This window comes from Typha latifolia, chromosome 9, assembly GCF_019914945.1.
Source record: "Typha latifolia isolate L0001 chromosome 9, TyphaL0001v2, whole genome shotgun sequence".
Classification (NCBI taxonomy): domain Eukaryota; kingdom Viridiplantae; phylum Streptophyta; class Magnoliopsida; order Poales; family Typhaceae; genus Typha; species Typha latifolia.
Genome location: NC_133094.1, coordinates 1,535,372 through 1,560,542, shown reverse-complemented (window position 1 = coordinate 1,560,542; position 25,171 = coordinate 1,535,372). Strand labels below are relative to the sequence as shown.

The following is a 25,171-nucleotide window of genomic DNA, read 5'->3' as shown; positions in this document are numbered from 1 at the left end:
ACTGGACGACCCTTCTCTCTCCTCATTCCTACCCCAAACCCTTCAATTCCTCGTAACCTGATGCTTTTACCACCTCTCCAATCCGTGGGACCACGGCAGCTTTGCTTTTTCTCCCACCTGTGAGCTCGCTGCCTGCGCAAAACGCCACCTTTTTCTTTTTTGTTGCCCTCTTTCCTGCTCTGCCATTCACCTCACTCTCTTCTGTCTCCGTCGGCATTTGCGGATTAGGGACCGACCCAGTTGGGATTTTTGAGGTTTCTGGCCCTCGCAAGTCGCAAAATCTGTTCTTGGGTTGGTTTTGATTTGTTTGCGCATCGTTGAGCTCGAAGCGTTTCGTTTTTTTTAATGGTGCCTGATGTGGGGCGCGTTCAATTCTGATTCTTGAGCTAAATTTGGGGGAATTTCATTGGCTTAGGTTGGTTTCGGTTGCAATTGAGTGAAGAGATATTGAATTGTTTTACGCAAAATATTTGATGGCGTCTGGATTGGGGAATGAGGATAGCAATAAAGGAAGCATGTGGGAATTGGATCAGAACCTTGATCAACCCATGGATGAAGAGGCTGGCAGGTTGAGGAACATGTACAGAGAAAAGGTGTGCTTTTATTGCTCATTTGATAAAATATCCCATATCCCCCTTTGCTTTAAGATTCCAGCTTGCTTTCCAAAAGCTGGTAGAAAGGTTCACTTCGTTCTTTCTTTATTACCTAATATTTTAGTTTTAAACAACTGAAATTTATTTCTAGAAATTTGGATTTACGTTCATAATTTCTTTTTCTAATTATTCATTTAAAATTCAATCGCAAGTCTTCTGTAGCATGAATGTTTTGTATAAATTACATGGGAATTTGTTGTTATTGTTGGTGCTCGGATCTGTTGATGTGCCTCAGTTTTGAATTATTAGCAGTAATACATGCCCTGGTTCACCTGAAGGTTGGTATATTGATATTGTGAGCAAGTGTTCATATTTTTCTCAAAACCTATTAGAATGTTGTGCATTATGAAATTAATAATCTTCTAGATTTGTAATTTCAAACTCGTACTGATTTATGCAGACTTCAAGAAAATCCTAGTTCTACTGTTTTGATTGTATTAGTATACTTTTTCTCCTGAAGGCATTGCTTATGAACTTTATAGATAGATAAATTCATTAGTATCAGCAGGTCTAGCTGATGGGGAGTCCTATATATTCGCTTGAATTTATTCTGATGAGTAGTGGATGCATCTTGACATTCTGAATGATAATATTTCTTTTTCCCTGTTGATGCAGAAATTCTCATCAATTTTAGTATTACGGCTTGCATTTCAGAGCCTTGGGGTGGTATTTGGAGATTTGGGCACATCACCGTTGTATGTCTTCTATAATGTATTTCCTCATGGGGTAGAAGATGCCGAGGATGTTATCGGAGCTCTTTCCTTAATTATTTACTCCCTCACTCTCATTCCACTTCTTAAGTATGTTTTTGTTGTCTTGAGGGCAAACGACAATGGCCAAGGTAAGATATTCACTTTTATATGTTTAAGACCTTAAGTGCTGCGCTGGGATACGCAATTTGTAAAAAATTTCATAAAAAGGAGGTGGTTCTTAAGAAATATAGTGCATTTCTGCCAAATGTTGAAAATTGTCTTCTGAATATGATGAGCTTATGCTTTGGTAAGAGTTAGAACATGCTGAGAATATTATGTTTTATACATTCAAACTCAAGAAGCAAAGGCTATTTTCACTAAGTTAAGCATCATGGTGGGGTACCTTTGTCAAGTATACCAATGATTTGATTTCATGTTCTACTTCTATTCCTTCTTATATGAAATAAAATGCAGGTAAAAAGCTGTTTGATGTTTCTTTGTAAATTATCCTTCTTGTGTATAGTTCTGAGTGTGTAACTTCTGCTTTCATATTTGCAGGCGGTACATTTGCTCTTTACTCCCTACTGTGCCGTCATGCAAAGATAAACACTATTCCCAACCAACATAGAACAGACGAGGAGCTAACAACATATAGTCGGCAAACATATGATGAGAATTCACTTGCAGCAAAAATAAAGCGATGGTTGGAAGCACATGCGTATAAAAAGAACATTCTTCTTATTATTGTTCTTATTGGCACTTGTACAGCAATAGGAGATGGGATTCTCACTCCTGCTATATCAGGTGAGCTTTTTGTAGCTTCTTGTTCCTCTGCTTCAGTATTTGGAAATAACATGTTCAATTATGTTGTATTTCAAGTCAATTTTGTGTTGCATCATCGTTACCTAAGTTTTTTTTTTTTTCCCAAGAATATGAGGTCGGCTAGCGGACAATTCAAAGATGAGGAGGCTCCAAATGAATTGACAGGCTCTCGACCTGGTATCGACCTTCAAAAATTGTTATGTGATCCATGGCCAAAGGAAAATTAGGAAATAGGGGGGTTGGCTGTAATCCACAAGGCTAACTGTCTAGTAGAGTATGCTGCTTCCTTGACTGCAAGCTAGGTTCGTGCAGCCAGGAGAAACCCCTACTAGAAGTCATTTAGACAGGAGAATAGTCTAGACGAGAAAGAGTGAACTATTGTCCATATGATCTACATAAAGATGTACACATTCATACTGGAGAAGGTTCTGTGCCTTTTCGTCATAATTACCAACTTATAAAAGCATAAGCTCCCTACTTATAGTGCTTGGTTGTGGTTGTTTTCTAGTATGTAAAATGTGAATTGCCATTCTTTGTGTTTATTGCTTACATTGTAAAAAAAGAAGTCTTCTAGTGTTGTGATACAAAGTAGAGAGCATCCAACCTATATAGAATCATTCTGAAAAACGCTGCAGATTATTATTTTCTCTGGATGTCTTTCAACAATGTAATTCTCTTACAAAAAGATTGTTTCCTTTTAAGTGTTACCTGGATGGTTTTGAAGCTCACTCCATGCGCCACAGAGACGTGGCTGAGTCACAGAATTACTGGTATGTATATCCCACTGCCGCATGTTGGTGGAGCCTTGTTTACTGGGATGCTCTGTGCCTCCTCCTAGAAATAGATGATATGCTTATAAGTGATACTAGATCGACAGTCCAAAGAGGAAATGACATTCTTTGATCTTAAAGCACATCCTAGATGAGTTGTCTCCTGAAATTTAGACAATGGTATTCTTGAAGTTCAGGAGGAAAAGTTTTAGTAACTTGAAATACTTCACATAAAAGAGTAAGATATGGTAATTATTCTGCATTTTCCTAAGATCAAGATGAGTAAATTTAAGGCTTTTCATCTGATAGATCAATTTTCTCCAACATATGTACAGCCATTTACTTAAGTTACTAAAATTTTACACTTTATCTACCACTGATTTTCTAACTTGTGCCATTTTGCATTTAGTTCTATCAGCAGCAGGTGGAATAAAGGTTGAAAATCCCAAAATGAGCAATGGTACCTCTTTAAACCTAAATTGATTATTTCTCTTATTGAAATGCCAATATGTTCTTTTATGGAGATTTTTTTAATAAAAGGAGCACTTTTAATCTCTAAATTTCGAAGGTTTTAAATTTTCATGATGCTACCACGTCAAGAAAGACTATATACACCTTATAGTCTTATGTGTGAGTTTGGGACATGATTGCTCGAACTTTATCAATCAATCATGCCCACAGACATACGAGTGCCCTAAAAGCATTAGACCAAGATTTAACAGAATATATTGTTAAGCATAAAGACAGTGGATATATATAATTCTATTCTTCTGGATTGGTAATTACCAATAGTTCAGTTATGAAGAGCTAATTCTTCTTTTTTACATTTTGTCTCAGATGTCGTTGTGCTTGTTGCTGTAGTCATATTAGTTGGTTTGTTTAGCATGCAACACTATGGTACCGATAAAGTCGGATGGCTTTTTGCACCCATAGTCCTGCTCTGGTTTATATTAATTGGAGCCTGTGGAGCTCGAAACATCTGGAAGTACAATAATTCAGTTCTGAAAGCATATAATCCAGTTTATATCTACCGATATTTTCGGCATGGGAAGCGTGATAGTTGGACCTCTCTTGGAGGAATCATGCTTAGTATCACAGGTCAGTTCCTTTTTCCAGCAGTAGTATATGTTCCTTTGGTTTCTCTGTTTGTATTTTCTTAATAGAAACAAAATGACTTGGAGATTGGCTTTCTGATTTATTCAGGGACAGAAGCATTATTTGCTGATCTATGCCATTTTCCTGTTCTGGCTATTCAGGTAAATTGTGTTCTCCATTTAAGAAAGGCTGATCAGTTGCTTCTTTGTTCTTACAGAATTTATATATCTTTCTTTGCAGATTGCTTTTGCTTTCATTGTGTTCCCTTGCCTTCTTTTAGCATATACTGGACAAGCTGCTTACATCATTAGTAATAAGGACCACGTCGTTGATGCTTTTTATCGTTCCATTCCAGGTCCCTCCTGACCCCTCTTGGCATTTATTCTTGTGATCCTCATCTTCAAATAGCTTGTGATGACACTTTTCTATCATTGCAGATGGTATATATTGGCCAGTCTTTGTTGTTGCAACTGCTGCTGCAATAGTTGCTAGTCAAGCCACCATATCTGCCACATATTCAATCATCAAACAAGCGCTTGCACTTGGCTGTTTTCCCAGAGTCAAGGTTGTTCATACATCAAAGAAGTTTCTTGGTCAGATATACATTCCTGATATAAATTGGGTTCTTATGATTCTATGCATAGCTGTTACCGCTGGATTCAAGAATCAAAGCCAGATTGGAAATGCATACGGTAAGTTCACCTTGACTTCAGTATGTATAGGAATCTAATAAAGATCAAGCAAGATACATCATCAATTCCATGACGTAGGTCACACCACATTCTCAAAGAAGTGTACTATAGCAACCAGCCAGTTGCTCTACTCATATTATGTTTGATGAGATGGATCATCCAACCTGGACTTGTAATGTATTAGTTGATGTAGAGTCATCAAGTAAACTACCCACAAATTTGAAAGATAATATGATCCTTGCCTTTAGTAATATTCTATTCTTTACTAATATCAGGATCTGCTTAATTGGTTTGACAAGACAAAAAGGATATGAAGTTCTCTTACGATACATCTACACCATTCTTTCTTTTCCTTTTTCTTATTATGTGTGTTACGCATGACATCACTAAATTGGTATTTTTACTATGTTACAGGAACTGCTGTGGTGATAGTTATGCTGGTCACCACATTTCTCATGATCCCAATCATGTTATTGGTATGGCGGAGCCACTGGATCCTAGTCTCCATCTTCACTGGGCTATCTTTGCTGGTGGAGCTCCCATACTTCTCTGCAGTTATATTCAAGATAGACCAAGGAGGTTGGGTCCCACTAGTCATTGCTGCTGTATTTCTTATCATCATGTATGTATGGCATTATGGCACAGTGAAGCGCTATGAATTCGAGATGCACAGCAAGGTATCGATGGCTTGGATTTTGGGGCTTGGTCCCAGCCTTGGTCTGGTCAGAGTCCCAGGAATAGGCTTTGTTTACACCGAGCTGGCAAGTGGTGTTCCCCACATCTTCTCCCACTTCATCACTAACCTTCCTGCCATCCACTCTGTTGTAGTCTTTGTTTGTGTCAAGTATCTTCCTGTATATACAGTCCCCATGGAGGAAAGGTTCCTTGTGAAGAGGATTGGGCCAAAGAGCTTCCACATGTTTCGTTGTGTCGCTAGATATGGATACAAAGATCTCCACAAGAAAGATGATGATTTTGAGAAGATGCTCTTTGATAGCCTCTTTCTCTTTGTCCGACTTGAGAGTATGATGGAGGGTTATTCCGATTCCGATGAATACAGCATGCGAGAACAAAGGACACAGAAATCTATTGATCTGCTTGCTACCGAGGAAGGAAATAGCACGCTTTCGTCCAATGCAGATTTGAGTTACTCGTCCCATGATTACATTGTGCCTGTGCAATCGCCTCTCAGAGGGGGCAGCTTGATGAGGTCATCGGGCCATACAAGCCTAACGGTAGGGGATGAATTGGAGTTCTTGAATAGTTGCAAAGAATCTGGAGTTGTACACATTCTTGGGAACACAATTGTGAAAGCTCGTAGGGATTCAGGGATCTTGAAAAGGATAACTGTTGACCACATATATGCTTTCCTTCGGAGGATCTGCAGGGAAAACAGTGTGATCTTTAATGTTCCCCATGAGAGCCTATTAAATGTTGGTCAGATATTCTACATATAATTGATTAAATAAACCGGAATGAGCAATTTATTTTGCTTTTGGAGCTGGCTTTAATAGCTTCACCTTTTTTGTTTCCTCATTCGACTTTAGTGAATTAAGGGGGGAAAGATTCTTAAGAAGTCAATTGCAAAGGTGAGATACTTCTCATCTGAAGGAGTTTTTTTATTTTTTGTCTTTCATTGGAAGTCTTGAACCTTATGCATTGCCAGCAATCATGCAGGCATTGCTATCAGCAACGCAAAGACGGCGCTGCTCACTCTTCATCAAGTCAAGGTCCAACAACCTTCTTCTTACTTGTCTATCCTGGCTGTTGTTGGAAAACTGTGTACATGCAGAAATGCTGGCTGGCTTTAGTTTTATTAGGAACTTCGCATGAGTGACAAGAACAAGAGTTTTTACCGCCATTATCTTATTAAATACAAGTCTCTCTTTTTCATGTACACAAGGTAAGTTTGTAAAGAAATAAGACTTTGTAGAGATTCGAAATATTTGTATCGCATTATCTGAAGTTATACAGAAGCTCATTTCCTAATACTTTGTTGCCTTGAACTTGATGTAGAACAGAGCTTCCCATGGCAATTTGGTAGCAACTTTCTTGTGAATGGGTATAGGATGTAAGCATATGTTTAACAAAATTTCTTTTAGAACAAAGACCATCTTGGAACTTTTTTATCCAAATTGTTAAAACACGGCTGTCCTTCCAGTGGAAGAAAATTAAAAAGCATGGCACTCAAACACCATCATCATCTAGGTAATTTTGCTGTTTTATAGCTAAAAAAATGTTACCTTTATCTATCCTTCAAACAATCTGGGTATTACTCGGGTATTGTTATACATGTTGAGTTTGCACAGAAAGAAGACCTTGTGCATGATCTTGTCCCTTGATACCGTGATAAGAAATCGACGAGTTCCATTAATATTGAATTTGCAAGATATACTTGGACAAGGACCTAAAGACCAACAAGGGCTTAAGAAAATAAGTATCAAACATCAATCATTCATCACCAAACTCTTGACAAACACATCACATTTCAAATTAGCGTTCTAGACACCAAAAACTATCAATTCCTCATGGTAAGTGCTGTAAGTCACAGCTGTAACAGTTAAAGGTTGAAAAGAGAAGCAAAGATATCAGCTACAAAAATGGCAGCTGACAGAAAATGCCTCTTTACACTTGTACCTCTTCAACTTGGCACACACTAGAAATATCCTTTTCACTGCTGCAGACCATACTAACTAACACAAAAAGAACACTTGTACAGGTAACACATCAGAGTACATGATATTTCACACCCATTTTCATGTCTCTCAAAGCACACAGATAGATCTCCGTCATGCCATCCATCTCAGCCACTATCAGGCATCTGCTGCTGTGACTGCTGTTGTTGCGATTCAGCCTGTGGCTGCTGCCACATGTAAGCGACTGGATGTTGTGGTACTGCATACATTGCTGCTGCAGCCGTTTGATCGACAGGCTTCCCCATGATCATCCCTGGCCCTGCGACCTGCGGTGCTGGGACATAGTAATAGGGAATCGAATCAGCTGGAGCACCCATGGTTTGCAATGCACCTCTTGGGATCCCAAGCCCTTCTTCCTTCAGCTCATCTCTGGGGACTATATCAACCAAAAAGTCGAATATGTCAGTCCTGGTAATAGCAGCAGCAATATCATTCTTCTGCAGTGTCCTCCTCTTATTTTCCTCTGTATGGATCCATGATCTGAGCGTTAATTCCAATATGAACATCTCGCAAGCCTTGGCAAAAATCACAGGTGCCTCAGCAGAGATCATCCGCACATCCTCATCAGCCTTCATGATCTTCTTTATCCTGGCAAGAGGCAGGCTGTGATTCTTGAAATCAGTCGTCTGCTCTATCTCCAACATTTGGTTTGCCCAGAAAGCTTGGAGCTGCTGCTGCTGCTGTTGCTGCTGGTGGTGGTGGAACTGTTGAACCTGCTGATACACAAGCTGGTGTTGGTTAGTAAGCTGGCCTACATTAGCAGGAAATAATGAATTTGGCTGGGAAGCAGGAGGTATAGCTCCAATCACTCCTGGAGCTCCGGCTATCATTGCGGCTGGTTGGTAGGTAGGTGCAGCATATGCTATCTGAGCAGCAGTAGTTACCGCTCCTACCACAGGTTGAGGCGGTTGGGAAGATTGTTCCATGTCTAGAGTCCTTGGTCGTATTTCACTACTTTACTTCAGGACATAAGAGAACTGGACACATAATATGATTAACAATCAACATAAATCAAATAAAAATAGATGATTTGTTTCTTGAGGAAATTGTTTACCTCATATTAGGAAGATGAAGTAAATCATATGAAGTCATCATTGGAATATTAATGTCCTTTCATTATTGAGTTCTACAAAACAGTCAAACAAGAAGAGGTAAGTACAAGAATCATTTCAAGCTACACGCATATAAACATGATAAGAAAACAATTGCAGCAAAAGAGTAACAAAATTATTCAATCCAAATCAACTAGTTAGCACTGCTATGAACCTATGTATTAGCTAACACATTATTGATCGAAACTCTTCCTGTATTTTCATTGTCATTGTAGGTGGATGGCCTCCAGGATTCTGTCCTTATCTGTACCACCACCTCATCATTGCTGCCAACAACTGCATAAGCAGCAATACAGAGCTGCTATAAGACAATTTCTCCTAGACAACACAACCCTAAAAACCTGGTTTTTGTTTGAAAAAGAGAGAAAAGGCTAATTCATTGACCAGGAATCTCCAACTCTTCCAACTAAAAGATCAAAGATACTTACTAATTATGGAGATAGAACTCTCTAACTAAGAACGTCAAAAGCTTGCCTCTTTCCTTCCCATAGGTACAATCAACCTATGCAACGAAAAAAAATGAATTATGTCATTCCATGTCTTATAAGAGGTTCAACGGAGAGATTGCCCAGTACAAAAATCTCAAATCTAAGGTCAATCAGCTAATCTTCCTGTCCAAGCAAGATGTCTATCACAATGAAACTAAGAATATTTCACACGATGAACACCTGCCTGTTTTTACAGATTTGTGAGATGGGCTGTTGAAATAAGTGATATCAGATATTTAAGCTAGTTTGACTTTGACAATAGGATCCACTAACATCTTTGAATTATATGACTTTATCACAGTCTTAGAAATGGTGTATCCAGAAAATGATTCCCAACAATGATTAGATACTTCTACTCTGTCATAAATAGGTAAAAATCAAAGTGTGCCAAATTTAGTATTTTTGCAAAACAATTTGTACCTTAAGAGTCTCAGCCAAAAGGTAGCCTAGTTTACCACACTGCCCATTATAGCATATCCTATGAGTTTGAACAACAGCTCAACTAAGTTCAAATTGTGTGTGACACGGAATCATTGAGGTGAGATTTCAGAATATATGCTCACAAATTATGTTTACGAATCAATAAACTCATACATTTTGCAAATCCGTGATAAATTGAGTTTGAAGTTTTGACATCATGTGTGGGAGGAACTCAACTTCTCTATAGCACCCATGCTACCTTGCAGCCTAACAACTAACTGCTCAGTCAATTGACTAATGCATATCAAATAACCTTTAAAAAGATACCAATCCTGATTTTCTTCAGCAGAGACCATGATAAGATATTTACCGTAAGCTCCTTTTACACGCAAATGGGCTTCAGCTTCAGATGCCCTCGCTCTTTTCTCCAATGACCCCTATAAATATTTCTCTCTTTGTATTAAATCCCTTAAAAGATTAATCTTTTCTCTTACACAATTATGTCACAAATAACGCATAAGGAATTTACCCATTGTAATACCTTGTCGCAAGTAACGCATAAGGAATTTCGCCATTGTAAAACCTAATGAACGGATAGTCCTTTTCCCAGTGTATCGTAAAATTTCCTATCTAAAGGTAAATAATTATGGGTCTCTTGACCCTACAAACTAGACTCATGCAAAAATGTGGCATAGCAGAATCCTGGTCAGAACTAGTTTCTGAAAGGTGGTATTCAGTAGTGGGAAACATCTTGATACCTTAACAATATACTATGTGCCATTTTCTGGAACTAATTTTTATCATCATTAGAATCCTCCATGCAATTCAACAACACGGTTAGCTAGAGCACAAATTGATGCCATGGATTGAAGGAAATATTTCAGTTAGTTAACATCCTCAGATTGACATCAACAATCACGTTGTTGTCACTTCATGACCAAAGAAAAATAAAGCAAGATACATAGGTTGTCCTATAGGTTCCTGAAATGAAGCAACAAACACCAAAGCTGCCCTATCCAGGGATTGAAGTGCATACAAATACATGAGAACTCTGGTTTAGGTAGCTATATATTTGCCTAAGAGGTTCAAATCAGCCAATGAAACAAATGTAATACAAACTTCTCAATTGACCCAATTACTAGGCCTCCATTTCAATCCCCCAAAAAATAATTTACTGGGTTTCCATGAGAATTCTCCAGAATAAAAATGTTAAAAATAAAATCCTAAACAAAGATTAAAGAAAATATTCCAACAAAAGAAAATAAAAGCAAGCATCACATGTTGAAAGCTGTGATCATGAAAAGAAATGATAGGAAAAAAATTGACATAATGGAGAAATAATACATTTCAATCAAAGTGTACATGATACACAATTATATAATTATTTCCTAAATCATCTAGTATTCAAAGGGATTCCAATTAGAAAAGGAGATAGATGCCAATAAAAATTTTTTGTAAAATTAACAAGAATCCATGTTAAAAATTTGGAAAAAGAATTTGTACTTTACCTTTCGGTGGTTTGGCTTATTTTCAGAAGACCCTCACATTCTTTTAACCTAAGCATTTAACCTCTTGTGGTCTTGACTAAAGTATAATTTTTATCTTTTTCATCATAGTTGATTAAACCAGAGGTCGAATTTATATATCATCATCAGAGACAGTTTGCAAAGAATTGGATAATTCTTTCAATACATCTAAAAATAATACCAATTGAATTTAAAAAAAACCATCGAATTCTCTATAACATTGTCTCTAATGAGAATCTACAAATTAAACATGTATTTAATTAAATATGATAAAAAAGATAACATTTGCACTTTAGTCAAGACTACATAAAGATTAAGTATTTAAGTTAAAAGTACATGAGGATTTTGTAGAACTGAACCAAACCATGGGGAAGTAAAGTGCCATTTATCCTAAAAATTTTCTCATTATCCTCGTCCTAGTTATACATAGTAGTCTCCACTACCATCTAACAATGAACATAAAATCATAATCAGAGAAATGCACAAACCCTCCAAGCCATATTAAATAGAGATTTCATCATGAGATAAGCAAGAAACTGATAGGGTACCAAAAGATCAAAACATATCTGGCTGATTCCATAAATGCTATTCTATACACACAAGAATGACTTCTGAAATTGAAGCCAAGATAAGCGTATCATGCAAATCATGTAAAGAGTAAACCAAGAGGTTGTGATGGCCAAATATCAAGAACCCAGCCAAACCATAAAAGGATGCCAAATGCAATATGGACATATATACTACACATTGAAATTAATGATGAAATGGACCTTCGTGCCTTACTTTATTGGGATTGAAATGGTGAAAAAATTGGCGGAGCAAACCATCTATCAAGAGTTCCTGGTCTTCTTTCTTCAACTCATTCATAACTCCAAGACTAGACAAAATTGCCCTAGTTGTTTATATTAAAAGAAGAACATAATAGCCTACTGAGTACCTTCATGAATGAAGAAAGTAATTTTGTTTTGGAAGAACTTCAAAAATTATAAAGCACTTGGGAATTAGAATAAAAAAAAAAAGATCTACCTTCAAAATAAGTAAGAACAGATGTTGTACAAACACATCAATTACCTTACATAGCGACCCCATTCAAGAAGACAAATCTTAGGAATCAATTAGGTGAAAAGTGAAGGGATTACGAGCTAATTTTTACAGGAAAACCACAAAACACTATCAGAACCACTTAACCGACAATCAAGAATCCACCACAACTTCAACCCCATTGACCAACGTTAAGACCTTTGATCAATAATACACACGGGATGCAACCTAAATAGCGTCAAAATTACACAAGTGAACCCGATAATTTAACCGGAAACCATCAAAATGCCAACCCAAGATGCAGAAATCTATGGTTTACGTAACAATAAATTTCCATCAGTAAAGAAATAAAGCTCTAAATTCGAACTTTTGTCCTCCTTTTCTTCTTACCTCGGAGGAGAAGAAGAAAAGCAGCGCCAATGGAGCCTTCGAAACCCTAGAGAGAAGAGAGAGAGAGGTCGTAGGGAATCCGGTCCATTCACCCGCCACGTGTTCTTTGGTCCAATTGCGTTCTTCAAACGTGGCGGGACATAATTGGATGAAGGGCGTGTATTGAAAGAAAGAGGCGTGAGGCGTCGGACTCCAGTGGCAAGAATGTGGAATTTGGGAAAGTGGAGGATATTTATGCTCCGGAATGGAGACCTACCCATTTTTCAATTTTGCTCCTCTTTTATAGGTTATTATGAATTGGCAACTCCTTTGGCTCTTTTTATTTATTTATTTATTTTTATTTTTTTTAGAACTTCAAATTTGAAATTACAATAAAACATCTTAATGGCCACAAATCTTTTAACACTAGCCACAATAATAAAATATAACAAAGTATCAAGTTCGAGGGCACAAATAAATTATATAAGAAAAGCACAACCTAGCAGAATTATAAGACTACAAGATAGAAGATTACTAACTCTATATTAGATAAATAAATAAAAAGATACTTCAACACACAAAACTCTACAGTAGGAGCTAAGCAAAGGAAACTAAAAGCCAGATCCCATGAAAAGTTGGTAGGCAGTGATGGTGCTTGGCTACAGCGAACATGAGGGAAGAGAAGGAGCTATTAGATTATACTTAGCTGAAGCTATTATTGTGCACGGGAAAAGCGAGGGAGAATGAGGACAGAGTGGGGGCAACAAATGATAGACACTACACAAAGATGGCCAACCAAGGCTACGACTAAACAACATTAAATGGACACGACAAACGGCAGTCATGGCCACAACGGCCACTATGACGAAGTCGGTCATAATAAGTAGGGAGAAAGGAACAAGCCAACAGATAAAGAGAATAGAGAAAGGAGGAATGAAGAAGGAGGAGAAGGAGATATAAAAAAATGAAAAGAGAAAAGAAGAAGAAGAAGAAGAAGAAGAAGAAGAAGAAGAAGAGGAGGAAAACCTCTCACTTCCTAGGGCTGCCAAAATTAAATGAGCAACTCAAGCTCGGCTCGCCTCGGTTCGAATGTAATTGACCCGGGCAGCAACACTATCTCAGCTCGAAATTAGCTTGCTTAGCCTGTTGGTTGTATAGGGTTTTCTACGTTAGCTCGAACCATTTACCTCGTTGGAACAGCCAACGTCAAGTCGTCTCGAAATTTCACTGAAGATTGTTGCTCTTTTTAGTGTTTCTTTCTAAGTTTTCTTGCCTGAATAGAAAATTTCATGTTTGCTTTAGCAATCTCTTTCCTTGTCCATGTTCTATGTGCCTGAAATGAAGTTGTTTCTCGGTTCTTGGCTCTTTTTCTTCTTCTTATCTTTCCTTCTGAATCTTTTGGATTCATAGTGGAAATGAACATAATTTTTGTCCAATCTTGGATCAACGTGCATGGTTTCTTTCTTTAGGGGAGAGACATATATAAGAAGATAGCTTCAGACGATGAAATTTTGGCGTTGTTAAGAAAACTAATATTATGAGAAATTAGATGCCAAAATACACGGTCGATTGAATGTTTTTTAATAAACAAAAAATCTTTATAATTAAATCTACTTGGCAATTCGGCATGCAATCATATTCATATTGGAACAGGTGGTAGCTCTACATGCAGCGAAGTCTACGTGTGGATGAGATGCTTTGCTGCGTGGCACTTACGACTCTACTGCCAAACGCCATGCAACTTCGCATGCATCCACCTCTTAATTATTTTGTATATAAATATTGAGAAGGCCAACGTCGTTTCTATCTTTCTATCTGGGCCGGAGATTTTGGAGACGATGAAGAAATCAAGCGTGTGTTGCCTCTTCCTGGTGCTGCTGATCCTCTTGGCTTATGGTACTCGTAATATATAACTCCAATTAAATGATGTATCTTTACTAATAATCATGCATGCATGCATCTCAATCTATCTCTCCTGAGTACGTACGTAGTATAGAAGTTAATTGCAAAGTTAGTTCATAATGAAGCTAGCTTAATTTGGGTATGAATTAATTAACTGGATTGCAGAGGAGAGGATGCAAGGGGTTGAAGCAAGGGTATGCAGGGTGAGGAGTGCAGGATACAAAGGGCCATGCGTCTCGGACACTAACTGTGCTCAGGTTTGCATCAGTGAAGGCTTTGGAGGTGGTGACTGCGAGGGTCTGCTGCGCAGATGCTTGTGCCAGAAGCCTTGTTAATTGAATCCCAACTATATAAAGATTATGTATATATGTACAGGCAAGTCCATCTCCAGTGTCTTCTAGTCTATCTCTAGTTTATATATATATATATATGGTTGTTATGCTAGCTTTAGCTTTGGTGCTTTCCTTTGTCATATGGGTTCTTATAGTGAGTTGATGTAATTAATTAATGACCAGCTGTAGCTTCTTCGATGCAAGAATTATATATATATATATATATATATATATATATATATAATATATCTTAATATCTTGGATTAATTTATCTTGACATATTCATATTGTTATACTTGTTGGGTTAAGCAAGCTAACCTTTTTGGGCCCAAATATTCTATGGCCTAGATTAGATTTTTCTAAACTTCTAAAAGGTCCAATCCAATCCAACCCAGTATCTAAGCCCAATCTCCCTATTTCTATATTTAATGCGATACTACCCAAAGGCGAATTTTTACATTTTAATTAATAAAAATGCATAAATCAAATTTAAAGTAATGAAAAGAGAGGGTATAGCTAAAATAAACCCTGACGTACGAGAATCGGTAAATTTAATAATTAGTTTTGGAGTTAATTATCTAATATTTTGATGGTGGTAGTGAAAAATATCAGAAGACTGCACATTCTTAATTTTTTATTACTCTACAATAAGAATAAAAAAATAAAAGACGACTTTAGAGCATCTAAAATCGATTAGAGTCTAAGATTCTAAATGTAATTAAGCATATCCTTCTAAAATTTCTTATTAACTTTATATCCTTATAAAGTTAATTTTTTCTTGTATATCTCTCGTAGCATAATTTATGTTTTTTATTTACATATATTTTTGCAATTAAAAATATATGTCTTTTTGCCCGTTCTAAAGAACCAGAAAAAGTATCTATTAAAAAGGCATAAATCTTAAAGTGATAATTTCACTTAAACCGAATTATTTTTAGTTTACAGTTTCATATATATATATATATATATAGTTCCTTTTTTCAAGGGAGTATAGATATATATTATTTTTATTAGTTCAAATGGGTTCCAAATATACTCTAATTTTAATATATATATTTAGGAAGATATACGCATTCATCCATGCATGCATGCAAAATACGTAGCTTTTAGTTCCATCTATCTACCAACCGATGTATTTATTTATAAGGCCAGCACGCAGCCAGTAAAAAGCTCCACGTTACGAGGCATCTGCCATGCATATAGACTACTACTAGCAAAACACTTATACCCTAATCCAAAACATCGACCTTATAAGTAGACAAAGAAACCTCTTTCCAAAGAGGAATAATTAGTTCAATATATATATATCCACTGCTAAGATTAATGGAGTGGAAGAGTATTCTATATAGGGTTTTAAGAGGAAGAACACCATTAATCTTAGCAGTGGATATATATATATATATATATATATATATATATATATATATATATATATATATATATTGAACTAATTATTAAATGAATTAAAATTTAGATAGTTATACAAATAAAAAAAAAACAAGGGTTTTAAGAGGGTATACCTATAAATATCAACTTTGGAAAGTCATATCCACACATAAGAGATCATGGACATAGTAAGATCAAGAGTATCAAGCAAACAACACTGATTTCAAAAGCTATAAGCACAGATATAAAATTTATAAAAGTACACACACAGATTAGAAACTTTAGAGGATTATATTTTGAGAGAACCGAATCAATAACTCTATTTACTAATTCAAGCTAGCCATATAGCCATTTCATTATTTATCCTTTTTATCAATTAAAAAGTTTTACTAAATTTTAGTCAATATATTAAGCTGTCTAACCTAGCTTAAAATTCATCTATATATTTACCAAATAAATAAATAATATATAAATATACATATGTTAATTTGCATGAGCTTTAATTAAAATAGTGGACTATAGATATGTAATATTGTTGTAAATATAAACGGTTGATCCTGATGGTTAGTGTATGTGAGAATAATTTTTTAAGGGATAATTAAAGAATCATATATATGTTTTGGTATACATACATCCTCTTATTTAAAAGTAAAAAGTATATAAATAAATAAATTAGAATAGGATATGCCTCCAGTGTTGGGGTTTAGCAGTTGAGTCCAGAAGGAGGACGAGAGTGGCCATTAAAAACTTTGGCCAGTGTGGGATTATCCACTGTCCACTGACCCTTTTCCTATCAGACTCTCTCAGTGCTCGTACAAAAACTGCAGACCTCTCTCTCTCTCTCTAGTATGAGTATGAGATGGATGTTCACATGCAAAAGAGAAAGTGACGACCAAGTTGGATTAATGTCTCCCAGCCATTTGCAATCCAAATCCAGTTGATGCTCCCCATACGAAGGCAACCAGCGATGTCTTGTGAAAGAGAATTCGAACAAGTGTGCATGGTTAAAGAGAAGCATGTGATCTCCCTGGGGTGCGGTCTCCTGTAGTACTGCTACCTCCCATCTTTTATACTATGTTTGGATAGAGAGAATAGGAGACAGTAGAAGAGAAGAGAAGAGAAGAGAAGAGAAGAGAAGGGAAGAGAAGAGAAGATTTTAGTCTCTCTCTCTCTCTCTCTCTCCTAAAATTTCTAGCTAAATAGTGAATTAAGCGAGTTGTTCATGAGGTTGGTAGGTTTATAATAACAGATTATAACAATACAAATAATACACAAGTGAAGAAGGGAATTACTTATAAATGAAAGTGGTGAATTTTTTATTCTAGAAAGTTAGAAACTCTTAATATTAATCAGTACCTAGCTTCCTGGATGAGAGCACGAGATGCCACGTGGATTTATCTTATTCTTTTTTGTACGGCTGGGTATAATCTTTCTGAGGGTTATCGGACGGTGGATGAGTCTACCACGTGTCACGTCCTCCTTAATTATTTGCCAACCAGCTTTCCTTCACGTGGAGTTCCACATGCCAAAGGCCATCCCCCATCACATCCATGCCATAACCACCACGCATTGTTTTGCAAAGGATGGTAAAAACTTCAAAGAAATTTATTCTTTTTTTTTTTTTTTTAAATATTGATCCTATAATTTGTGGTCAAGTTGGGCCCTACCAATAATCCATGTGTTCTTGTTTTGGTTACCCATGGTGTTGCATAATTTTGTGGCATTTAATGGTTATATGTCTCCTATGTTTGCCAAGTGATATAAATATTATCATAATATAGTGGTTAGAGGACTTAGTTGAGATAATTATGGTCTTAAGTTCAAATTCTATCAATGCATTGTAATATAAGGAGTTTATGCTAAAATGTGGTAGGTTAATTTTATCTTTAAAAGTAGAAAGGGTTGTCCTCGTAGCTTCCACTTGCTAGTGATATTTAAGAGGCACAAACTTATCTGTTATAGTGAGGTGGCATGTTTGTTGCCTAAAATAAAAATGACTGATTTTATTGTCTAATCTAATTACTGTAATAAAAATAAAAGGTTAAACGGTTTCATTTTCAAATTTATCTTAACTTGCATACAAAATTTTAAAAATGCAAAAATCTAAGTGATAATATTTTTGGGACACTATGTAACATTTGAACATTTCTATATAGACTTCAAAATTGGGGTATAATGTGGCTTCACGATAGCTGGCAAGTGAAAGGTGAATACTTAGATAAGAAGGCGGGGCATAACCGTGCATTATGTCATAGCCCGTGGCATGTGATTTCTGTGGAAGGCCCACAATTGCCTCATTTTTTTTTTTCTGGGAAGAAAACAACCACCAAGTAGCTTTTGTTTTGGGTGCTAGCTCTATCCATCAATAATCTAATCCTGGACCACAAGACTCGGTTAGCCTAGATTGGCTTAAAAGTCAGGCTACTTAGACGTGGCCACCTAAAAGCATCATCAATCAATGTTAATTGTGATGGTGCCTACTTGCCTAGTTTTAGTGAGGCGGGATTGGGATTCATTGCTCGCAATCGAAATAGAAAATTTGTTAATTCTAACTAGGGCTACTTAGGGTTTTGTTGATGACTCATTTATTATTAAAGCAAGGGCTATGTTGTAATACTCATCAATTTTATCAACGCAAGATTCGGTCGGCTGAGATTCTGCATATCTCAAATATCCACCATCTCTCTTCTGCAATTTTTTGTAATTTCGTTCTCTTTTGTCCTCGGGCCAATAATCATCCAGCCGATTGGCTTGTAAAACTCTGATTACACTAATAGTTTCATTTCTATTTAGGCCATGTTGACCCATTTTGGTATTCTTGAGATCTTCTATAGGGATACGCCATGTATCGTTCTACATATCTGATGTAGTTTTGCGCCCTTTTTTTTGTTAATGGAATTTAGCTTTTTACCACAAAAAAAAAAAGCCATTGCCTTGAAAATCATGGGCTTTGGATTTACATTAGATTGGTTTCAAAGTGCTTGGCCTATGGGCCTCTATATTGGGCTCTTAATGGAAGAAGCTAGACTCAATTTGCAAATTCATAAAATTGAGGAAAGATGTCTATGATCAATCCCAATCCCCACATTTCTTAATGGCATGCATTACTTCCACTTTGGCCATCATATATCTTTGTCTTTCTCCAAATATTGGAAACAAAGCAAGATAATTGCCATTATTATGCTCTCCATACTCCTTTGCCAACTATAGTAAGATGCATCAAACCACCCTATTTAAGGATCCAATTCCAACCTATGAGGAACTAATCATTAGTGGATCTAAGAATTCTAGGCCAGCCTAGCATTGCAATTAAGCCCCTAGTTTTCTTAATGATCAGCTGACCTTAATACCCTAATATTAAATTCAGAATTAAAATTTCAAGTCAAATAAAAAGTACTTTAAATTTTTTTACTTTTTATTTTTAAAACTAAGGAAATATTTTATAATCTATCCATTAATCGAAGTTGATATCGAATGAGAAATATCTACATGGGTGTTTTCTCTCTCTTTTTATTTTTTGGTTTTAAGTTCAAACATTCAGTGGCATAGCTGAAATTAAATTTGGAACTTTACCGAGGGTAATATGCAACCTACTACAGTCCAAAAGATGAAGGGAAATAGTATTAGAATTTAATAAAAAAAAACAAAAATACCCATATAAAATCAATACATTATAAATACTTTTGATGTGCCATCATCTCATCCCTTAAAAGTGATGGCTATAAAATTATAAAAAAAACTATCAATAAATAAAACAAAGTTTATTTTATTTTGTTGGCTAAATTAATAAACTTGTTTACTATTTATTAGGAGTATAATTATTATCAGATATTTTTTATTATTTTAAAATTTAGAAATGACATTGTAATCTAAAAAAGTTTAAATTTTTTTTTATAAAAACCGATATAATTCACGGGGTGTACATGTAATTAACTCATAAGATAACTCAGACATTATCTTATTTATAGGATACTTTGTAAAAAAAAATATATGTGAGCTCAGTATTACTCATATAAAAAAGGAAAAATAATAGCCAAATACCTATAAATAATACCAATTTGCAAGTCTCACCTCACATTCCTCATAATACCAATAAAAGGAGCAAACAGCTACAAAACACAAGCCAATTATAACCCTTTATTTTATGTATATCTTTTCCACCCCTCATTTAATTCACTATTTATGACTACTACGATTATTTCTTTTTCTCCAAAATTTTCTCCTTTCTTTCCCTTTCCTGCCACCACACACCTTTCTTTATAAATATCACCAGGTTGGCTCGTCACCCCCCTCCCTTCCATTCCACTTCCAAGCTCAGAATTCTACACATATACACTCATATTTATATATATTTATATATATCTCTCTTCATATATATATATATATATATATATATATTACTACACAGAGAGAGGGGGAGAGATGGATAAAGAGAGAGGGAGAGAGAGAATTCCCTCACTATAAAGAAGAGAAGAAGAAGAAGATAACAGAGGGGTAGACATAGGGAGAGAGAGGTAGAGAGAGGTAGAGGTAGAGGTAGAGAGAGAGAGAGAGAGAGAGAGAGAGAGAGAGAGAGAGAGAGAGAGAGAGAGAGAGAGAGATGGGGAGAGAAGGAGGTTTGCCAGAATGGCTTGGTGGGCTTGTGGAGGAGAGCTTCTTTGTTGGGTGTGGAGAGCATGAGAGCAGGAAGAAGAATGAGAAGAACATCTTCTGCCTTGATTGCTGCACTAGCATATGCCCTCACTGTGCTCCTTCTCACCCTTCTCACCCTCTCCTTCAGGTTTAATTCTCTCACTCTCTCCTTTACTCGTTTTCTTTTTTAGCTTGGTTTTGAGATTTGAATTTGCAAAATAGTTTCCTATCAGTTTTTTGAGTTCTTTACTTGACCTTTTGAGTTCATCTTTTTCTTGGGAAGTAAGAAAGAAAGAAGAGAAAGTTTTGAGGCTAGAAATAGTAGTAGTCCTCAGCCTTTTTTTTTTTTCTCGAGACATGCACCCCTCTCTCTCTCTCTCTCTCTCTCTCTCAATTTTTTTTTTAAAAAAATTTGGTAGACATTAATAGCACCTTATGTATCATAAATATTCGCTGCGAGATGAATTTTAGTGTTTTTTTTATAAAAATTTTCATGGCATGCAACTTGTTTTGCTATCTTTTGGTAGCTTTCTCCCTTCTTTTGTTTCCTTTTGTATTATATCTTCTTCTTTATTTCTTCAAACTTCCTTTTACCCAAAAGGGTTTGGTGATCCATTGGAGGGCAAGGGAAAAGCTTCGCTTCTTTTTTTCCTACCTTCTTCCCTAGCCGCTCCCCCGCCCTACCCCAACACCGCCGAGTGGTGAAGTTACGTTTCTGCCCTCACAAATGTGGCCAGGGTTATCCACAAATGGTACGGGTGACATAGGGCATAATTGTCCTTTCACTCATGATCCCATGATGCCCTTGCTTTCCGAGGGAGGGGTGTCCCCACTTTTGGTCAAACTGGTCATAAGTACCCAATGACTCGGACCTTAACGAACCCAATTATTTCCTAATCATCTCTCAAAAAAATCCCCAAGAATTGTTAATTTTATACATAATTTGCAATGTGGACCCTGTGATTAATTTTATTTATGGTGATTTAGGTGCGTCGGTACGTGTACAACGATGTGGTGAGATTGGATGATCTTGAGAAGCTAATTGACTGCACTTACGTTCAGGTTAATCCCCGACTCTTTGATGATCTCTTTTTTTCTTTTTCTTTTTTCCCCTTAATCAATTCTTTTTGCGAATTACCCCCTCGTGGTTTGATTAAATTACGTTTGATTGTGTAGCCCTACACCATCAACAGTGCTAAGGTGATCTTTCTCAAGCCAAGGCCTCAGTCCAGGCCTTTCAAGGGCTCTGGTAACATTTGCTTGACCTGTGACAGGATCCTCCAAGAGCCCTTCCACTTTTGCTGCCTTGCCTGCAAGGTACAAAATTTTCCCATTCTTTAGGGTGTTGTATGCAAATATGTAGTATGTATCAATTTTCTTACTCCTTTTTAAAATTGTTTTTGTAGGTTGATCATGTAATGCTACAAGGCGAGGATTTATCGAGCATTTTGTTCCGATTCGACGAGTCGGACTTTGCGTTCTCGCACTTTGAGAATCTCCGTATGGATGGATCCGACCTGGTAGACGACGATAGCCATATCACGTCCAATTCGATCCTTGAGGATTCACTGATGCACTACACTGGCTGCTCGGGGACCAGTAATGGCGGCCGACCCGACTCCAATAGGGCAGAGATCCCCGAGATGATGCCGAAGAGGAAGAAGGGAGGAGGATTCATCCCTCAAATTGTACTCTCTCTAAACAATAGGAGGAAGGGTGCACCTCATAGATCTCCTCTCTCATGAAGTGTTCAATAGTAATTAGCATCAGAGGAGAAGAAGAAGAAGAAGAAGAAGAAGAAGAAGAAAAAAAAACCCTAAGGGAGAAGGGGTAGTATAGAACCTGACCTAATGTATGTGTGTTTCTGTTAATGTAGAGCTCCTGCCCAAAATGCCCCTATTGATGTTAGGGGGGGGGGGGGGGCATTTTGGGCATTCTCTTTTATGGGGTCTGAGGGCATTTCCGTTACTGACTAGGTGGCCAGAATGGACCATTTTCCAGGCTCATTTTGGCTACCAATTTTGTATTTGATGTAATGGAATATGCATACTTCCATATTTATATAATATAATATATATGACTTGATATATATATTTTATATATATCTTTACATCTTTCTGTAAGCTTTTTTTTATTTTTTTCTTATTCTCTTTCTTTCAAACTAGACAAAATTAAAGCTTATAAGAATATTAATTATAGGAATTTATTATTTTGAGGATGGCAAGTACTAGTCGTAGTGGTCTCCACTGTGGGCTTCTCTAAACAGAGTTCTTCCTGTCCAATATCACCTGGATGGTGGTTATCTTTCTGCCTATTGGCAGCTTTTCTTTTCTCTATTTTCTTTTTCCCCTTTCTCTTCTATATCATCATATTCCTTAAGTTCTGGAATCCTTAGCATGCAATGTACCTTTTATATATATATATATATATATATATATATATTTTTTTTTTTTTATAACTAGTTAAAACCATCAAACTTTTAACTTTTTAATTACCTATATTATCTTCTTTTATCCATCATATAAACATGAAAACGGAGAAAAGATTCCAAATTTGTATTATTATTATTATTATTATTATTATAATATAAGCGTACGAATCACATGCATGCTTGATCTTTGTGAAGCCAAATTGCTAGTAAGAGAGAGAGAGAGAGAGAGGAGAGTGTGTGTGTAAGTGTAATAAATAGAGAGGGGGGAGAGTGGGAAGAGTGCAGTTGAGGTCGTTTTCAGAAGGGAAGGGAAGGGTTGGCTTTTATTGGTGGTCTTAATTTGTAAGTTTGTTTTGTTTTGGGGGATTTCGCCAAAAATTGACCAAAAAGACAAACATTCCGAATTCCCAAACCCCCCTACTTTGCCTTTTTAAACTGCGTCCTGTCGCTGTAAGCCGACGCCAATTTTGGATCGCATTGCAAACCCACCACCCCTTGTATGCAAAACCAACCACAAAATATATAAAAACATTCAATCAATATAATAAACCTTTTTTTGGGGGGGTTTTCTGTTATAAATCAGAAATGTAGACGGTTTTGCAAAAACAGAAACAAACAACCACAACTATTTATCTTCCTCTAATATAGATTAAAGAAAGTTGCTTTCTATTTACAACTAAACATTATATTATTTATTCATAAATTCAATTATAATTTTATTTTTGATTTAACTAACTATGGATTGCATATTTATGAGAAGAAATAAAGAGAAGAAACCAATGGTGACATTATACATTGCATACTTACATGTATATAATGCATGCCTACAATAAATGAGAAATATTAATTTTGAATAAACTAAAAGTTGGAGTAATATATGTACTTTATCTTAATTTTATATCACCTCAAATTTTCTCTCATTAAATCATAAGATGATATAGAAGATCAGGGGGATCTCGTGTTAGTATATTATGCATGACTACATCTCGTCTATTCTTTTCAGGAATTTTTCATAATTACCGCTGAAATATTACAATAATAAAATCTAAATTAATTATCATTGTAAAACAATCTAGATCCAAATATATATATATATATATATATATATATATATATATATATGCATGTATAAATTATTAAAAATAATTTAAAAGCTATCTAATATTATACCTAATACCATATTCCAACAAAACATATCTCATTGATAAATATTTTAAAAAATATTTTACTTATTTATATATATATTTAATAATAATAATAATAATAATATATTAGGAATGTTTTACTACAAATTATAATAACAATTATGTAAAAAAAACTCTCTTATTTTCGAAGACAAATGATTGAACTAATAATTTATGCCTCCTAATCTTAACTGGTCATATGAAATTAGTATTGTTTTACTTCACTCTCTCAGATATCCATTTTTTATAATTAAAAAAGAAAAGAAAAATAAGTCCTGTATAAATTTCTCGACTTATTCTACTATTATTATAATCATTTTCAAATAAGTAATTTTGCATATAAATCCCTGATAAATACTCTATTTACAGAGGGCCAAATGTTGGCTCTTATATTATGCATGACTTTGCATCATGGTGGGCTTAAAAGAAGTCATTTATAACGTCGTCATCTTCCTCTATCTCTCTAAAAGTATCATGAAAACTTTATCGATACAAATTATAATCTACTGATTAGAGAAAATTTACATGCATGCATCTGCCTACAGGATTCGTGCATGTTGGCTAAATGACATATTAATCGTGACACACGATAATAACGCTCCATATTTTTTTTTTCCCTGGAGGTCCCCTGACATACCACATGGCCTATATCCCATAATTCAAAGCTATGTTGGATGCCTTGGTACCCTATCAATTAAACTAAAATCGTACGGACACTTTAAAAAAAAATAAAAGATTTTTTTTAAAAAATAAAAATAAAAATAAAAAATGGATTTCTACATAAACCTGCTAATTTGAACTCTTTTTTTATTTTTATTTTTTATTATGGTCTTAAAATGACAAGAATGTAACTCAATTAAATTGAGTTTCAAATCATTAAAAGAGATCTTTTGAACATCTCTAATGAGATGCGAATCTAGTCAGGCAA

General features: G+C 35.7%; 3 protein-coding genes across 15 annotated transcripts; 2 read left to right on the top strand and 1 right to left on the bottom strand.

Moving 5' to 3' along the window:
* On the top strand, positions 1 to 6,713 carry LOC140794744 (probable potassium transporter 11). Of its 2 annotated transcripts, XM_073146893.1 has the most exons (11): positions 8 to 291; positions 416 to 593; positions 1,269 to 1,494; positions 1,904 to 2,149; positions 3,347 to 3,397; positions 3,775 to 4,035; positions 4,141 to 4,193; positions 4,273 to 4,387; positions 4,470 to 4,724; positions 5,139 to 6,313; positions 6,402 to 6,713. In XM_073146893.1, the coding sequence occupies exons 2-10, from the start codon at positions 474 to 476 to the stop codon at positions 6,179 to 6,181; spliced, it is 2,370 nt and encodes a 789-aa protein (XP_073002994.1). In that variant the 5' UTR covers positions 8 to 291; positions 416 to 473; the 3' UTR covers positions 6,182 to 6,313; positions 6,402 to 6,713. The 2 variants fall into 2 exon arrangements, with proteins under 2 accessions (XP_073002995.1, XP_073002994.1); XM_073146894.1 differs by having other exon boundaries at positions 1 to 593.
* Positions 6,714 to 7,178: 465 nt separating this feature from the next.
* LOC140794745 (nuclear transcription factor Y subunit C-4) lies at positions 7,179 to 12,600 on the bottom strand. 12 transcript variants are annotated; one of them, XM_073146899.1, is made up of 6 exons: positions 12,398 to 12,440; positions 9,811 to 9,877; positions 8,961 to 9,034; positions 8,687 to 8,808; positions 8,475 to 8,546; positions 7,179 to 8,397 (listed from the first exon to the last, which is right to left on the bottom strand). In XM_073146899.1, exon 6 carries the CDS (start codon positions 8,344 to 8,346, stop codon positions 7,528 to 7,530), a length of 819 nt encoding a protein of 272 aa, XP_073003000.1. In that variant the 5' UTR covers positions 8,347 to 8,397; positions 8,475 to 8,546; positions 8,687 to 8,808; positions 8,961 to 9,034; positions 9,811 to 9,877; positions 12,398 to 12,440; the 3' UTR covers positions 7,179 to 7,527. The 12 variants fall into 12 exon arrangements, with proteins under 12 accessions (XP_073003000.1, XP_073003004.1, XP_073003008.1 ...); XM_073146903.1 differs by lacking the exon at positions 8,687 to 8,808; XM_073146907.1 differs by lacking the exons at positions 8,687 to 8,808; positions 8,961 to 9,034 and having other exon boundaries at positions 7,179 to 8,136; positions 8,305 to 8,397.
* A 7,775-nt stretch (positions 12,601 to 20,375) lies between these two features.
* Positions 20,376 to 22,738, top strand: LOC140794760 (protein RGF1 INDUCIBLE TRANSCRIPTION FACTOR 1-like). Its single transcript, XM_073146927.1, has 4 exons — positions 20,376 to 20,776; positions 21,616 to 21,690; positions 21,805 to 21,945; positions 22,035 to 22,738. Exons 1-4 carry the CDS (start codon positions 20,597 to 20,599, stop codon positions 22,371 to 22,373), a joined length of 735 nt encoding a protein of 244 aa, XP_073003028.1. The 5' UTR covers positions 20,376 to 20,596; the 3' UTR covers positions 22,374 to 22,738.
* The last annotated feature ends 2,433 nt before the right edge of the window (positions 22,739 to 25,171 follow it).

Excerpts from the sequence above, each read along its gene's own strand:
- LOC140794744 (XM_073146894.1), top strand. The coding sequence starts at position 474 with ATGGCGTCTGGATTGGGGAATGAGGATAGCAATAAAGGAAGCATGTGG. Across the intron at positions 1,495-1,903 it reads GGCAAACGACAATGGCCAAG|GCGGTACATTTGCTCTTTAC; the intron begins GTAAGATATTCA and ends TCATATTTGCAG. Across the intron at positions 4,036-4,140 it reads AATCATGCTTAGTATCACAG|GGACAGAAGCATTATTTGCT; the intron begins GTCAGTTCCTTT and ends TGATTTATTCAG.
- LOC140794760 (XM_073146927.1), top strand. The coding sequence starts at position 20,597 with ATGGGGAGAGAAGGAGGTTTGCCAGAATGGCTTGGTGGGCTTGTGGAG. Across the intron at positions 20,777-21,615 it reads CTTCTCACCCTCTCCTTCAG|GTGCGTCGGTACGTGTACAA; the intron begins GTTTAATTCTCT and ends ATGGTGATTTAG. Across the intron at positions 21,691-21,804 it reads TTGACTGCACTTACGTTCAG|CCCTACACCATCAACAGTGC; the intron begins GTTAATCCCCGA and ends TTGATTGTGTAG.
- LOC140794745 (XM_073146895.1), bottom strand. The coding sequence starts at position 8,346 with ATGGAACAATCTTCCCAACCGCCTCAACCTGTGGTAGGAGCGGTAACT.